Source organism: Ailuropoda melanoleuca, chromosome 7 (assembly GCF_002007445.2).
Source record: "Ailuropoda melanoleuca isolate Jingjing chromosome 7, ASM200744v2, whole genome shotgun sequence".
Lineage (NCBI taxonomy): Eukaryota > Metazoa > Chordata > Mammalia > Carnivora > Ursidae > Ailuropoda > Ailuropoda melanoleuca.
The window spans coordinates 38,352,786-38,367,367 of record NC_048224.1 but is presented as its reverse complement, the minus strand read 5'-3'; the positions used below and the strand labels follow the sequence as shown (position 1 = coordinate 38,367,367).

Here is a 14,582-nt window from a genome sequence, read left to right as displayed (position 1 = left end):
GTGCATCCAGTCATGTATTTATTCAGCAATTTTAAAACCACGTACTATGTGCTAGACAGCGATCTATGTTCTAGCGATGCAGCAGTTGGAAGAAAGTCTCCTTTATGGAGTTTACACTGGAATAGGAGAGAGAGGAAATAACAATATTGTTTATTTACAGTAAATAAGAACAAGGGCCAGAAGTAAGGGCTATGGAGAAAGATAAAGCAAAGTAGGGACATGCAAAGTGAGGGGTTGGGTGGAAGCAGACTGCTTTATTAGTTAGGGCGGTCAGCGAAGTTCCTCCATGCATCTCTTCTCACTGACGTATGTATTTCTCTATGGCTCGTTTCCCTAGTCCCACTAGATAGTAGGCTCCCCAAGGCTGGAGTTTACGTCTTTGGTTCATTACTTCAGCCCCTATGACGGTGTCTAGCAGGACCTTCATACAAATTTTATTTTAATTAATGAATTGCATGCTCACTCTGAGCCAGACCGTCTGCTGGATGCCGAGGGCGCAGGTATGGCTACAGCCTGTGCCACCCCTCCAGGGCCCTGGATCTGTGTTCACGCGCAATGAGAAAGTCCCTCTTCGCTGAACTGCTAGCTTAATATAAATAAAATGTGCTTTGAGCATTTCGCTCCTCATGTCCTTGTGCTCTTCCTGGCCACATTACAGGCATTAGCTGTGGGGTGCCCCCCCCTCTGGAGAATGGCTTTTATGCAGCTGAGGATTTCCATGCTGGCAGCACAGTGACCTACCAATGCAACCATGGCTACTATTTGTTGGGTGATTCAAGGATGTTCTGTACAGATAATGGGAGCTGGAATGGCATTGCACCATCATGCCTTGGTGAGATAAATCTTGGCAATACTGTCTGGGTTTATTCTAGCTCCCTGGGAGACAATCTTCCCAAATTCCTGAGGCTTTCTTGTGGNTTTTTTTGGAAATTCCCTTTGTTACTTCATCCCCCCCCCCCCCCCCCCGTAAGCTCTGGCCAAGCCACAGTGACAAAGCAGCTGTCCCTAGAGGTGCCAGAAATATTTGGAATCGTTACCAGGCTCAATATTAAGACTATTTTCATCTATCTCTGTTCATCTACCTACCACCTATGAAGTGGGGGAGTAATAGCTTTTGTTGTTTGTCTGCAATGTGATCATGACTACTACATTTACTATAGTGTATTTTCACTCTATGCAAATATCTGCAGTGTTATACATTAAGCGATATGTAATGACTTGAAAGTAAAAACAAGTATTTGATACATAAGAAAAAAATCAATCAACTTCACTACCTGTAAGCTATCTTCGTTTTAGACGTTGATGAATGCGCAGTTGGGTCAGATTGTAGTGAGTATGCTTCCTGCCTGAATACAAATGGAGCCTACATTTGCTCATGTGTCCCACCCCACACAGGAGATGGTAAAAACTGTGCAGGTAACTAGTACACGGATAATTGGGAAGTTTGTTAATTTTTTTTATTTAAGTATATATTTCAAATGCATGTTATTTAAAAATACAACAGTATGTTCAAGTTCAAAGGACAGGCGAAGAAGATCAAAAACAATCTTTAAAAAAGACATATAAGTAACAACGAAAGGAGTTTTAAATTAGCGTTGCGCTTCTCCCAACTTCCCAATCTCTGAAAAGTAAAACTGAGGGCCAACCGTATCACCAGAATGTTGAAGCAACATCTCTAGAGTGCTAGAATAACGGGATTTAGAAATGTAATCACTGGCCTCTACGGCCTCCATCAGAGCAAAGAAGATACTTCACCATCAGTATGTTTCCTCTGCCTCAGCCACACAGATTTATGTTCTTGAAAAAAATTGACATCTTCCCTTATCACATCTGTAGATTTTGTGATAACTTTGACAATACAGGCCCAACTCCCAGAAAATAGAAAGTAAAGAGAAAGTCTCAAAATCAAGTCTCATGATGGCATTTACTTAAAGTCCTTGACTTATCGGGCACCTGGGTGGCGCAGTCAGTTAACCATCCAATTCTTGAAATTTCAGCTCAAGTCATGATCTTAGGGTTGCAGTATCGAGCCCCGTGTCAGACTCCACACTCAGCACGGAGTGTGCTGGAGATTCTCTCTCTCTCTCTCTCTCTCTCTCTCTCTCCCTCCTTCTGCACCTCCCGCAACTCGTGNCTTAGGGTTGCAGTATCGAGCCCCGTGTCAGACTCCACACTCAGCACGGAGTGTGCTGGAGATTCTCTCTCTCTCTCTCTCTCTCTCTCTCTCTCTCTCCCTCCTTCTGCACCTCCCACAACTCGTGCTCTCTCTCTCTCTCTCTCTCAAATAAATAAATAAATCTTTTAAAAATATGTAAAATTCTTGACTTCTGGGGTGCCTGGGTGGCTCAGTATGTTAAGCGTCTGGCTCTTGATTTTGGCTCAGGTCATGATCTCAGGGTCCTGACACTGAGCCCAGCATCAGGCTCCGTGCTGGGTGTGGAGCCTGCTTAAGATTCTCTCTCTCCCTCTGCCCCTCCCCCCACCTCAAAAGATAATTAATTAAAAAATAAAAATAAATACAAATAAAGCCCTTGACTTATCTGGCCAGAATGACCTTCAGAAAGATTGAATCAATGTATCTTCCCTTTTTGATAATTCAAGAATTATATTTACTCATCTCCAACTCTAGTCCTAAATATCCCTTTAGCTTATTTCTCTTTCTAGAAGTGGTGACCAACCCCAAATTTGCACATAGGAGGGATTTCTGATCCATAGTCTGTTTGGAAAGGGAGGCTGAGAATTTTTCTCAAATCTGCCTCGGGTACAGCCTTTATGTCAATTTGATAGAAAGCCAATTGCTTTTTAAAAAGTAGACATGAAGTTGGGGGAGGTAGGAGGACCTAAGTTCTTCTAGTAAAAGTCCTGGCACCACCACTACTTCCCAATAAACAACTCCCTTTCAGCCAGATAAATTTTGTATATTTTTGTTAGTCACCGTATTTCAAAGTACTGTAGTTTAAATGCCTATTAAATGTATGTTCTGGTCTAACGTCCAGTGTATCCCAGGCCTTCCTGTATCTCCCTTCAAAAGCTTTCTCCCCCCAAGATTTAACTGGTACTTTAACTGTAGTGAAATTCTTTTGCTATGAGACCCTGCATGGTTGTGCGAACACCACTCATTGCCTCACAAATCTTTTTCTCTCTTTTAAGAACCTATTAAATGTAAGGCTCCAGGAAATCCAGAAAATGGCCACTCTTCTGGTGAGGTTTATACACTGGGTGCCCAAGTCACATTTTCGTGTGAGGAAGGTTACCAGCTGTTGGGAGTAACCAAAATCACATGTTTGGAGTCTGGAGAATGGAGTCATCCCTTACCATATTGCAAAGGTATGTTTCGCAAATTCCCCCAGGTTCATGGTGTTTGGCAATACTAAAAATGTAAGGTATAGACATGTCATATGTTAGGTTGTATCAATATTCTTTGTATTTAAAACCCAACTATCAGGCTCATCTTTAAATGCAACAAGATAACTTAGAGCTGCCCTTGAGCTTTCAGAGATTGTTGTACACACCAGTGAAAAAGTAATGCTTCCTTTGTTTTTCCACCTTCTAGCTGTTTACTGTGGCGCACCTGCTGTTCCAGAAAATGGCGGCATTGATGGATCAGCATTTACCTACGGCAGTAAAGTAACATATAGGTAAGTGTTTAGATTTAAACTACATGGTAGAAGTTGTTGATGATGTGCTGGCTGTGATCCAAAACTGAACGAAAGGGAGAAGAAGAATCCCAGAGGATGGTTTTTAATTAATATGGAATTCATTGAATTATGTGTAGTATGAAGGAATCAAGTCCAATAACCTAATGGTGGCAGTCCTGTCTGGACTCCTTACATCCCTTGACAAGTAACTTATCATTGTCACCAGCATCCTAGAGGTGCTCTAGGACGGGTGCCACGGAGGAAGGCCCTGCAAGCTAAGAAATGTTCTTGGTTATAAGCTGGAGCTTTGGTTTAGACGCTCATACTAAACCAGACCATTCTCAAACTAGGAATCTTTGTTTGCAGCTACTAATCCATGACATAAACCGGGGGTAAGCCGAACTCTTAATTTTTCTACTTATCACTCAGCAAGTTCCCTACAGGGAAGATGTGTAGTATTCAGCCTTGGAAAACAATAATTTCAAAGCGTTATTTCAGTAGAAAAAAAAAACTCTTCCAATAAATTGTAAAGTGTAAATTCTTAATATTTTTAAAGGTTTTGGCACTGATAAAATTATGCAAAATAAAGCAAATTATATTCAGTAATCTCCCTTTATCCTCTTTAGGTGTAATAAAGGATATACGCTGAATGGTGACAAAGAATCATCCTGTCTTGCTAGTGGTTCTTGGAGTCATTCTCTTCCTGTGTGTGAACTGGTCAAGTGTTCTAGCCCTGAAAGCATAAATAACGGGAAATATATTTTGAGTGGGCTTACCTACCTTTCTACTGCATCATATTCATGTGAGAGTGGATACAGGTAAAGTCCGTAGACACCAGCCAAGCTTCCCGAAATACCCCGTTACTCATTATTTACGCAATAGGTTTCATTTGTAGATAACTAGCTGACTTTAGATATAAGTTTCTAAATGTAAAAGATATTCTCAAATTTGCGTGCCTCATGGAGACTTGCTCATAGTGCTGGGAATGCCTAAGGAAATATTCCACCTAACTTTGACTCTGGGCGCTCTGGTTGAGTCACTATAAACATTCAGTCATTAAACATGAAAGCAAAAAGTGTTTGTGAGGCATAACACAGTATCTGGATTTTTTTTTTTTTGGAACATAACTTACCACGCTTATACTGAACTTCGCATGGGATGTTACAAAAGCATTTCAGGGTAAGGGCCCAGGTTCTTAATACCGTGAGAGGTTGATTTGATCAGTGGTGTGCATGGGGGTGTATATGTGTGTTCAAACAGAGGGGATGGTAGGGGGAGACTGCAGTCAGAAACTTGGCCCACAGGATCTAAAGTGAACCAGTGAATGGAAAGTCCAGCGTGACAGGTTCAGGTAGGCAAACAAAGAGGGATAAGCCATGCCATTGGAATGCAAGGTTTGCAAAATCAAAGGAAGACCAGAGGTCAGAGTCAGGAGCAACACAGTGCACAGGCCCAGGCTTAGGACGAGGACAGTGCCCTTTGACCTCAGTTACCAAGACTTCCTGGGTGTCTGTCTCCTTTATCGCTGGATCCCAACCAGCTTATTAACCTCTTCTCATGGAGGTAATCTGTTCGCGAGGTCCGGGTGTCCTCCCGCAGCCCCAGGGAGCACATTTTACTTTGCAGCCGTTGTGATGTGGTGTCAGCCCATTCACTGACAGAAACGCTCTGGAGCCTGCTCAGGTTTCCGTTGCGTGTATATAATCGTCTCCATTGCAGCGAGTAATAGCCATTCTTTCCCAGCTTACAGGGCCCTTCCGTCCTTGAGTGCTCGGCCTCCGGCAGCTGGGACAGAGCGCCACCTACCTGCCATCTCGTTGTCTGCGGAGAGCCGCCGGCCATCAAAGACGCTGTCATCACCGGGAAGAACTTCACTTTTGGCAACACTGTCAGTTACACCTGCAAAGAAGGGTGAGTGACCCTGTGAGGGAAAGAAGCATCGGGAGCCTGGAGGGAGAGGACGCACCTCCAGCCGTGGAGACGGGCTCCACTGAACACTCAGTTACGTTTCCGGGCCACCAAAGCCGGGAGAGAGCTTTATGCTCTTCTTCCCTGACGGCGGAAGGGAGCATATTCTCCTGTGGCAACAGTGTTTTTCTGGAATTAGAGTAATTTATCAAATTAAGCCCCAAATAATGGACATTGGGCAATGCAGTGGAAAATAGCTTTATACTTTACTTCAAGCTGCAGAACGCACATTTAAATAGGCATTTGTGGCGGTGCCTGGGTGGCTCAGTTGGTTAAAGAGGCATTCGTTTATTTATCTTTTGCAAACCTAAAGGCAAGACTTTGAGTCACAACCTAAAGATGACACATCAGCAGGGGGAAAAAGATAAGAAAGCTCAGGTTTTTCTATTTTTAATGATCTCATTTCATTCAGAGGTCAAATTTGAAAAACAAGGAAGCCGATTACAAAGAGCTTTCACACTTGCTGGCTGGTTCATTGGATCCTCACAGAAGCCCTGTGAGGTACAGAGAAAGGGGAGGCTCCTTCCGGGGTGGTGGTCTGCTTAGCATCTCTGGGAGGTGATAAGGAAGCGAGGGGTTAGTGACATCTGACTTGCATTTCATTGCTTCCCCGCCCCCCGCCCATGCTGCTTCAATAAATATTTTCACCGTGAATAGTGCTTTCACCCTCCAGATTGACCAGAGGTGTTTTCCCACACAGTTGGGAGCAGTACCAGCAGACAGTTGCCACTTTCTGGATTTGTAGCTCAGCTCTGTCCTTCACTGTGTTCCTTTGGGAAAATTGTATAACCTCTCCGTGCTTCGAGTGTCCTACAATAAAAACAATTTCATTAAAGGTTCATACTTATGGATGTTGCGAGAAATAAAATGCCTAGTATAAAGCCTGGCCTAACCAGGAAAAAAAACCTTAATTAAAATTAATTCTACCAATTTTGCCATTATTATGACTGAAGCACAAATGAGAGGGCAGTTTCTATTCTATCATAGGAGTTGAAGTTCATTTCACCTGGATAGAAGACGGTCCCGGTAGTACAGGACTGCCAGCAGGTGGCGACAGTATGTGTAAAAAATATATATATATATATGTATAGTGTGTGTGTATATGTGTATATATGTATATATTTTTTATTTTATGTGTATTTTTTATTTTTATATTTTTATTTTATATATATTTTTTCCCAAAAACTCCTGAGAGTCAAACACTCGGATAAATAGCTGATGGAAATCCCACATCTTAACACCTTCTTAAGTGAAAAAGAAATCTTTAATATTAAAATGAGGGGATGAGAAAAATAGGTGAAGGAGATTAAGAATATCTTGAGAACTTGATGAGTAATGTAGAGAATTGTTGAATCACTGTATTGTATACCTGAAACTGTTATAACACTGTATGTTAGCTCTACTAGAGTTAAAATTAAATAAGTAAATAAAATGTCAGTGCAGGAGTTAGCTTTTGATGGCCCCATCTCTATATCTCCCCTGTAAGTTGACTCATTTAAAAACTGCTTCTTCCGGGGCTCTCCACTCAGTAGGGAGCCTGCTTCTCCCTCTCCCTCCTCTGCCTGCCTCTCTGCCTGCCTGTGCTCTCTCACTCTCTCTCTCTGTCAAATAAATTTTTAAAAAGATGTTTTTAAAAAATAAATAAAAAATAAAAACTGCTTCCTAACGAACTGCAGTCTTCTCAGTGTTTGTGAAATCTTATCAAATACAAATGTTCCAAATAAGAGCTAGATCTTGACAACCTCTGCGGTTTTTTCCTGATTAAACGAGTAATGCATTATCACCATATAAAACTAGAAAATGAAAAACATATTTTAGGGGCTCCTGGGTGTCTCAGTCAGTAGAGTGGCTGCCTTCGGCTCAGGTCATGATCCTGGGGTTCTGGGACTGAGCCCCGAGTCAGGCCCCCTGCTCTGTAATGAGTCTGCTTCTCCCTCAACCCCTCCTCCAGCTCGTGCTTGCTCACACTGTCTCTCTCAAATAAATAAATAAAATCTTTTTTTAAAAAAAGAGAGAAATATATTTTTTAAAAAATTATCCAAAGATAAACAGTGGTATTTTGTCTTTACATATATATTTTTAGTATTAAAGATCATGCTATAGATACAAATTTACATTTTTCTTCCTCTCTTTACAAATCATTCACCTAAAATATATCATAGGAGTTCTGAGTCTGCCTAATATTAAGTCTATATGTTATAGGAAAGGGTTTTATTAAAAGAAGCATTAAAGCCACTAATTAAAATTACAACAAATCCATACATTTGTGGAGGGTTTTCCATTCCCCAAGGGCTTTCATGCACATTATCTCATGTGCTCCCTTCCACAACGGTGGAGGTTTGGCAGAATAAATAGTATTCCAACTTTATAGTTAAAACATGAAGGGATTGGGCCATATTATCTTACATATTTCTTCTGGTCTAGGCAAGCAAACACTCTGTGGGAGCTTTTATCTCCATCGAAAAGATGGAAACCAAATCTACCCACCTAAATCATGTATCTGTTGAAGGTTAAAAGAACAGTTTTATGAAAGCGCTTTATATATCCATTAAGTGCTAGGTATAAAATGGCTTTATTATTTTCTCTGTCATCATTATTGCTATATACAGTGATGACATTTTAATAATTTAGGGGAAACTGTCTTAAATAGTTAATCAAATTAGTAGAAAGTATCTACAGTCACAAATCACTACCACCTGCATTTTTTGCTAAAAGAAAAAAAAGTCAAGCTATTAAGGGATCGTTTCATTTTTTTCTGGAAGTGAAACTTCTGGTGACAGGATGAAAACTCATGCCCCTGGGCATACCCCTACTCCACCTTGGGATGCTATGAGGGTGGCCAGACTAGAAAGCAAATCTTCATACTCCTCTTTTTTCTGGCCAAATGGCTAATGAAACATTTGAAATATACAGGAAAACACAAATAGTAATCATTAATCTCTACTTAAAGTTACCTGGGTATGCATTCTTTTTTTTTTTTTTTAAGATTTATTTATTTTAGAGATAGAGAGCACAAGTGGGAGGGGCAGGGAGAAGGAGAGAGAATCTCTCAAGCGGACTCCGTGCTGAGCACTGAGCCCGACTCCAGGCTGCATCCCACGACGCTGAGATCATGACCTGAGCTGAAATCAAGAGTCAGATGCTTAACCGACTGCACCACCCAGGAACCCCCCCCCACCCAAGTATCCAATCTTGAGAGAAAAGTACATGTTAAATTTTTGCTATAGTTATTGTGGCTCTTTTTATAAAAGAAATATAGTATTACAAATATAACAAGAAGCCATTCTCCTCACTTTCCCATTCTCCCCAAAGTAACAAATGTGCATTCTTGTCCTTATTCCATTATGTTTGTCCCCATAAACATTCTGTTGATTTGTGTGTTTTAATTTCGATACATGTCGCTTTGTACTCTGTCCTTTTGAAGTCTGATTTTTTTATACTTACCATGTTTTTTACATTTTTCTCTACTGATACATGTAAATCAACAGCATTCATTTTAACAGCTATATGGTATTCTTTTGGAAGAATGAGCTATCTATACGTTACTCATTTCCTAACTGGTAGAAGGTTAATTTGTTTCTCCTGTATTTGCTGATGTAACAGTTGTGAAGTAAATATCCTTGCACGTGTCTCTTGATACATATGAGTGTGACTATCTCTGGCCCAGACACCAGAAGTTGAAGCTGTTGAATCATGAAATGTGCATATTTTAAACTTTATGAGGTAGTACTTGATACTTATCAGTTGTTTCCTTTATATTTTGTGTGTGTGAGTCACATTTAAGAAATCATCCCTACCCTGAGGTCATACTGGATACCTTTGCCTTTCTCTTTAAAGGTTTTGGAAAGCACGAATTTCCATCCCCTCTCTCATCTTAAATGTTTTATCTCTGTCTATATTTTATTTCTCTGTCTGTGTTTTATTTCCCTCTTATTTCATGACTTTTCAAATTAGTCATTTTTTAATATAGCCAGTGTTTATTTAGTGTTTATTAAACAATGCGTGTTTGTTAATCTCTTCAACGCCACTACGTTTTGCATCCCATCCTGTTCTTTTGGGTGTAATATTTCTACTTCCTGAAGTATATCCATTACGTTTTTTTTTTTTTTTTTTCAGTAAGTGTCAGCATGTTCTATAATCTTTGTCTGAAAATAATAGTATTTTACCTTTGCTCTTAAATTAGAGTTTAACTGAGTAGACAAGCCGAGTAATAGTTTTCTTCCATAGACATTTTTGAGAATATTATTCCATTGCCTTATGACTTCGAATGTTGCTACTGAGGATTCCATCACCAGTCTGTTCGTGGTTCTTAACCAGGGACAGTGTTGCCCATCAGGGACGTTTGGCAATGTCTGGAGACATTTTTGGTTGTCACGGTTGAGGGGAGGGTGCTGCTAGCTCTAGATTCCAGGGATGCTGCTAACAGTCTACACTGCATACAACAGCCCCCCACAGCGCAGAATTGTCTGGTCCCAAGTAGTGCTGAGATTGAGAAACTCTGATTGAATTGTTGTTCCTCTATAAGTACTATCTTTTCCCTTTGGTTTTTATTTTTAATTTGTCTTTGTTGTTCTGGTATTTCCTTATGATGTGACCAAACGTATATTTATTGTCTTTTGTCTTGTCAGGACTCATGGTACTTCTTAGATCTTAGAATTCATATCTTTTACCAATTTTAGCATATTCTCAGCCATTTTCACTTCAAATGTTCCCTCCTCTTCACTTTCTCTTTTCTCTAGTTCTTTAAGTCTTATGAGAGATATCTATGGGACCTTTTTTTTTCCTGTCTCCATGTTTATTAACCTGTCACGTTTTCCATTGCTTTATAAACTTGGGCTGCATTTGGGTATTTTTTCACGTATCTTGTAGTTTACAGTTTTTTCCTACTATCTGTAATCTGCTTTTGAATGTATCCACTAATTTTTTAAATCTTTACTTTCTGTATTTTTAATTCTAGAATTTATATGTTTCTTTTTAAAATATTTCTTTTTGGGGCACCTGGTGGCTCAGTCATTAAGCGTCTGCCTTCAGCTCTGGTCATCATCCCAGGGTACTAGGATCTAGCCCTGCATTGGGCTCCCTGCTCAGTGGGAAGCCTGCTTCTCCCTCTCCCATTTCCCCTGCTTGTTTTCCCTCTCTTGCTCTGTCTCTCTCTGTCAAATAAATAAAAACTTTTTAAAAAAATTTCTTTTTAAATAGTCTCTTCTTTTTAAATAGGATTTTGAGTCTTTTTTCTCTAATTATTTCAGCATACTTATTTCGTATGATTTTTTAGATTTTTGATCACTTTTTTGCTATCTCAATTTATTGGTACTCTAATCTTGCTGTTTGTTCTGCCTGCTGACTCACTCATGATGGAAAACATGCTTGTGTGTGTTTTGTAATTTCAAATTGTGTCCCTATAGTAAGCAGGAATTGTTTTATCTGTTAATAGTCCCTTATGGTTTAAGTGTGTGGATTATTTTTTCTACCAGGAACCCATGGGATATCACCAACTAAGAAACCAACTTTACATTAATTTATAAGTTTAAAGGCTTTCCGTACAAAGTCAATCGCACAAATTCTAACCTCACCGCCGCATGAGATGAGACCTACGGATGGCTACATTAGCAGGGACTTGATTTTCCCACTCAGACCCCTGATAAATACAGAGATCTCACTTGTCCTGTCACTGGGCCTCTAGGTGGAATTTTTCTACTTAATATCCTTTCAGTGAATGTCCTTCTAGGACAAAGCCTCATGCCAGAGACTCAGCTATTACTCTCTTTCAACTCCGAAGTTATATTTCCTATCATCTCTCTTCCTTTCCCTATCCAGTCCGATGGCAATCACAGCATTCAGTCACAGGCTTAACTTCCCTGTTATTAATTTCCTCTTTATTTCTGGCATGTGGGTCTAAAATAACTTCTGTTATATTTCATCAAGTATGATTTAGGGAAGGTTTTCAGACTATGGTATATAGCTAGAATTCGAAGTTCTCTCCCTTCACTCCTTTTCTATTTCTTCCCCCCATGGAATCGATTGACGTAGGCCAACATGCACTGTGCCTGTTCTATTCCAGGATGACATCACTGTGTCAAGTCGTGCCTTTTGTGCAGTGGGCCTGTTGTGCAATGGGCCTGCTCTCTCCTTCAGCTTCCTGAGATGCTGTTGGCTTAATATGAGGGTCTTTGATAGAGCCTCTTTCCCTCTCCAGCCGTCTCCACTCCACTCCACTGCACACTGTGTGAGCCACCCCCATCTGCTTCTTGAGTGCACATAGCACATTCTTGCTTTGGTCCCAGTGTTGTTTCTTCTCATACTGGTGTTGTGCTTTGCACACACCTTCCCTTGAAAGAAGGAGGAAAGAACTGCTCTCAATTTTAGAATGGAAGAACAAATAGTTTAGGAGACAGGAGTAGCAAGAAAAATGCCAGGAAAGGAAGGAAGCAAGAAGTACATTTTTACTCCTGCCCTAAAATTGACCTTCCATATTTACCTTTTATCAAAACACTGGGCTGGAAGTTCTCAGCTGTTTGCCCAAATGAATAAAATGGTAACTCGTTTCCCATTTTCCTCTTCATCCTTATGCGTCTACTCTCTTGGTGAGAAGCTCGGGGGAGAGAAAAGGTCATTGAAATCCTAAAATCCTCATAGAATGTTCCCCATTGATTCTTCTTAAACATAGATTTTTAAATGCGCTTACTGAATGTATTAATATAAAATTTTTGATCATTATTAGTTGAAAACAGAATTAACTGCTGGTGCAGATTTCTGCTTTCCACTGCTCTTATTAAATTGCAGCCCTTTGCATATCTAGTATGCTGCTCTTTTAAGGCTCTTAAAAGGTTCTTTATAAAGGGAAGAGCTAATAACCCACTGGGGATCTCTCTCATAAAGCTTCCCACGTGCTCTTTAGTTTACTTCCACTCAGTGTGTGAATCAAATCACTGAAAATTGTATCTGAAGATTACTCTGCCCATTTTCAAAGAATTTTTCAATATTATTTCAGAAATACGCTAATGAATTGCAGCAAATTCATCCTGAAATATATCCTTCTGTGACATCATTGTAATATCGATGGGCTGTTTTCCCCTGGAATTATAGGGTAGAACTATTTGTTTTATAATATGTATGACCTGATTTTAAATAGTAGTCTGCAATAGTGAATGAGAATACAAAACGTCACAGACTAAATTAAATATTCCAGCATTTTAGATTTGTGCCAGTACCAGTTTTCCTGCTTTGGTAGCCAACATTTATAGGATGTATGTCATCATCTGTATAAAACTTTATCATTTTTAAAATGATTTTTTTTTTCGAGAGAGTGTGTGTGTGTGCAGGGAGGGGCAGAATGAGAGGGAAAGAATCTCAAGCAGGCTCTGCGCCCAGTATAGAACCCAGCTCAGGGCTTGATTTCACAGCCCTGAGATCATGACCTGAGCCAACGCTTAACCGACTGAGTCACCCAGGTGATTCTTTAAACAAATAAGCAGGTGAAATGTGTTCCACAGAAATTGTAACACACCTTCAGACTCCTAACATAAGGAAATAATGCAGCAGTTGGACCCGAGACCAGTCACGGTGCCATCCAGGCAATAGCTAGCGATTCCTCACTTTCTGTGATTTGGAATATCTGTACTTCTTCAGCATATTCAAAGACTAACTGATGTGTTCTGGAAGATGGTTATTTTTAATAGACCTCAATCCCCATTTTGACTGAGCATTTTCTCTAGTCTAAAGTACTGGCTTTGGTTCTATCTCTTGAAACCCCTCCGTGTACATTTCTCTGCCCCAGGGAAATGCCAGCCATTCTAGTGTTCGTAGCTTGGTCCTGAGGTTCTCCCACAAATGGATCAGTAGAGCTGAGTGGGAGGCTTCCCTGAAAGATCCCAGCCCTTCGCCCATCTCCCGCCAGCAATGATCGCTCACACTGGTGCAGGGAGGCAGACATTCCAGCCAGCTCAGCCTCCAGTCTGCACTTCTTTCTCATAAATGAACATGATTTCGAGTCTGTTCCTCTCAGAATCATTCTGAGCCTCTTCCAGTAGGTCTGTTGTCCATTTCCAGTTGTGGTATCTGAAGCGGAATGCACACTGATACACGCAAGTTAGAATACTACAGAGAGAAAAATGCCACATCTAGGGGCTGACCTGTGCACAGATACAAGGGCAGCAATTTATTTCATTTCTCTTCCTCTCTTTCTAGATAAATAAGTTTTTAGAAATGCAGTCACCCTTTCAGGATGCCGCCATTGACTCATTCAACTTAATTTCAATGGAACTCTGAAGTCTTTCACATTGGCTGTCACTAAGCTGGGTTTTCCACCTGTGCAGTTTTTCTATACTATGTATATGCAGCACGTTCCATCTTTATTAAATATTATCCTGTAAGATTAGAAACATTGAACTGGACCATAAACACCCTATTCCCCACCCTACAGTTATGTGTTGCTTATAAATTGATAGACGTAGGGAGTAAGGACAGTTTTATGGCATTCACAAGATAGAAAACTCCCAACGAGGTTACTTCTATAAATCAGTACTCTTTGGGTCATTCAGTTAATAAAACGCTTAAATATCTTTCTGTCCTAGCGACGTTTTGTCTGCTAAAATCTTATGAGAGCCCTTGTAAAAGAAACTGTCAAAAACCATTTCCAGTTCACCTGTGCCTGCCATATCTCTACCCATCAAGGATCACGACCTGTTAAAATACACAAGATCCCAGTGATCACGACTTCCTTATTCAGGTGTTCAGATGCCATTCCTAACTATCTGTAAGTTCCCTGAATGCCCCAGCCGTATCACCCTGCAAGCTCTTTGTTCATGTTACTTCTCAGTCTTGAGTGATTCCTTTTCTGCTCTTCTCTCATGACTCCTTTCAAAAGCCATTTCCACAGGGAAGGCCGTCCTCCCCTTTCCCTTCCTGAGGTAGAATTAATCATTTCTCCTTTAAGCACCTGCCGTAGGTGTGAAAGGGCCTGTAATGCACCAGGCA

The 14,582-nt window shown here is 40.4% G+C and overlaps 1 protein-coding gene across 3 annotated transcripts in view; it reads left to right on the top strand.

Moving 5' to 3' along the window:
- SVEP1 (sushi, von Willebrand factor type A, EGF and pentraxin domain containing 1) overlaps positions 1-14,582 on the top strand; it is a 185,606-nt gene that overhangs the window by 121,810 nt on the left and 49,214 nt on the right. For 2 of the 3 annotated variants that reach the window (XM_034664245.1, XM_034664247.1), the window contains exons 31-36: positions 659-832; positions 1,297-1,416; positions 3,151-3,327; positions 3,554-3,638; positions 4,265-4,456; positions 5,382-5,549. In XM_034664245.1, the coding sequence (XP_034520136.1) occupies positions 659-832; positions 1,297-1,416; positions 3,151-3,327; positions 3,554-3,638; positions 4,265-4,456; positions 5,382-5,549 (916 nt within the window). The remainder of the gene's footprint in view (positions 1-658; positions 833-1,296; positions 1,417-3,150; positions 3,328-3,553; positions 3,639-4,264; positions 4,457-5,381; positions 5,550-14,582) is intronic. The other variant, XM_034664246.1, reaches the window with a different exon arrangement.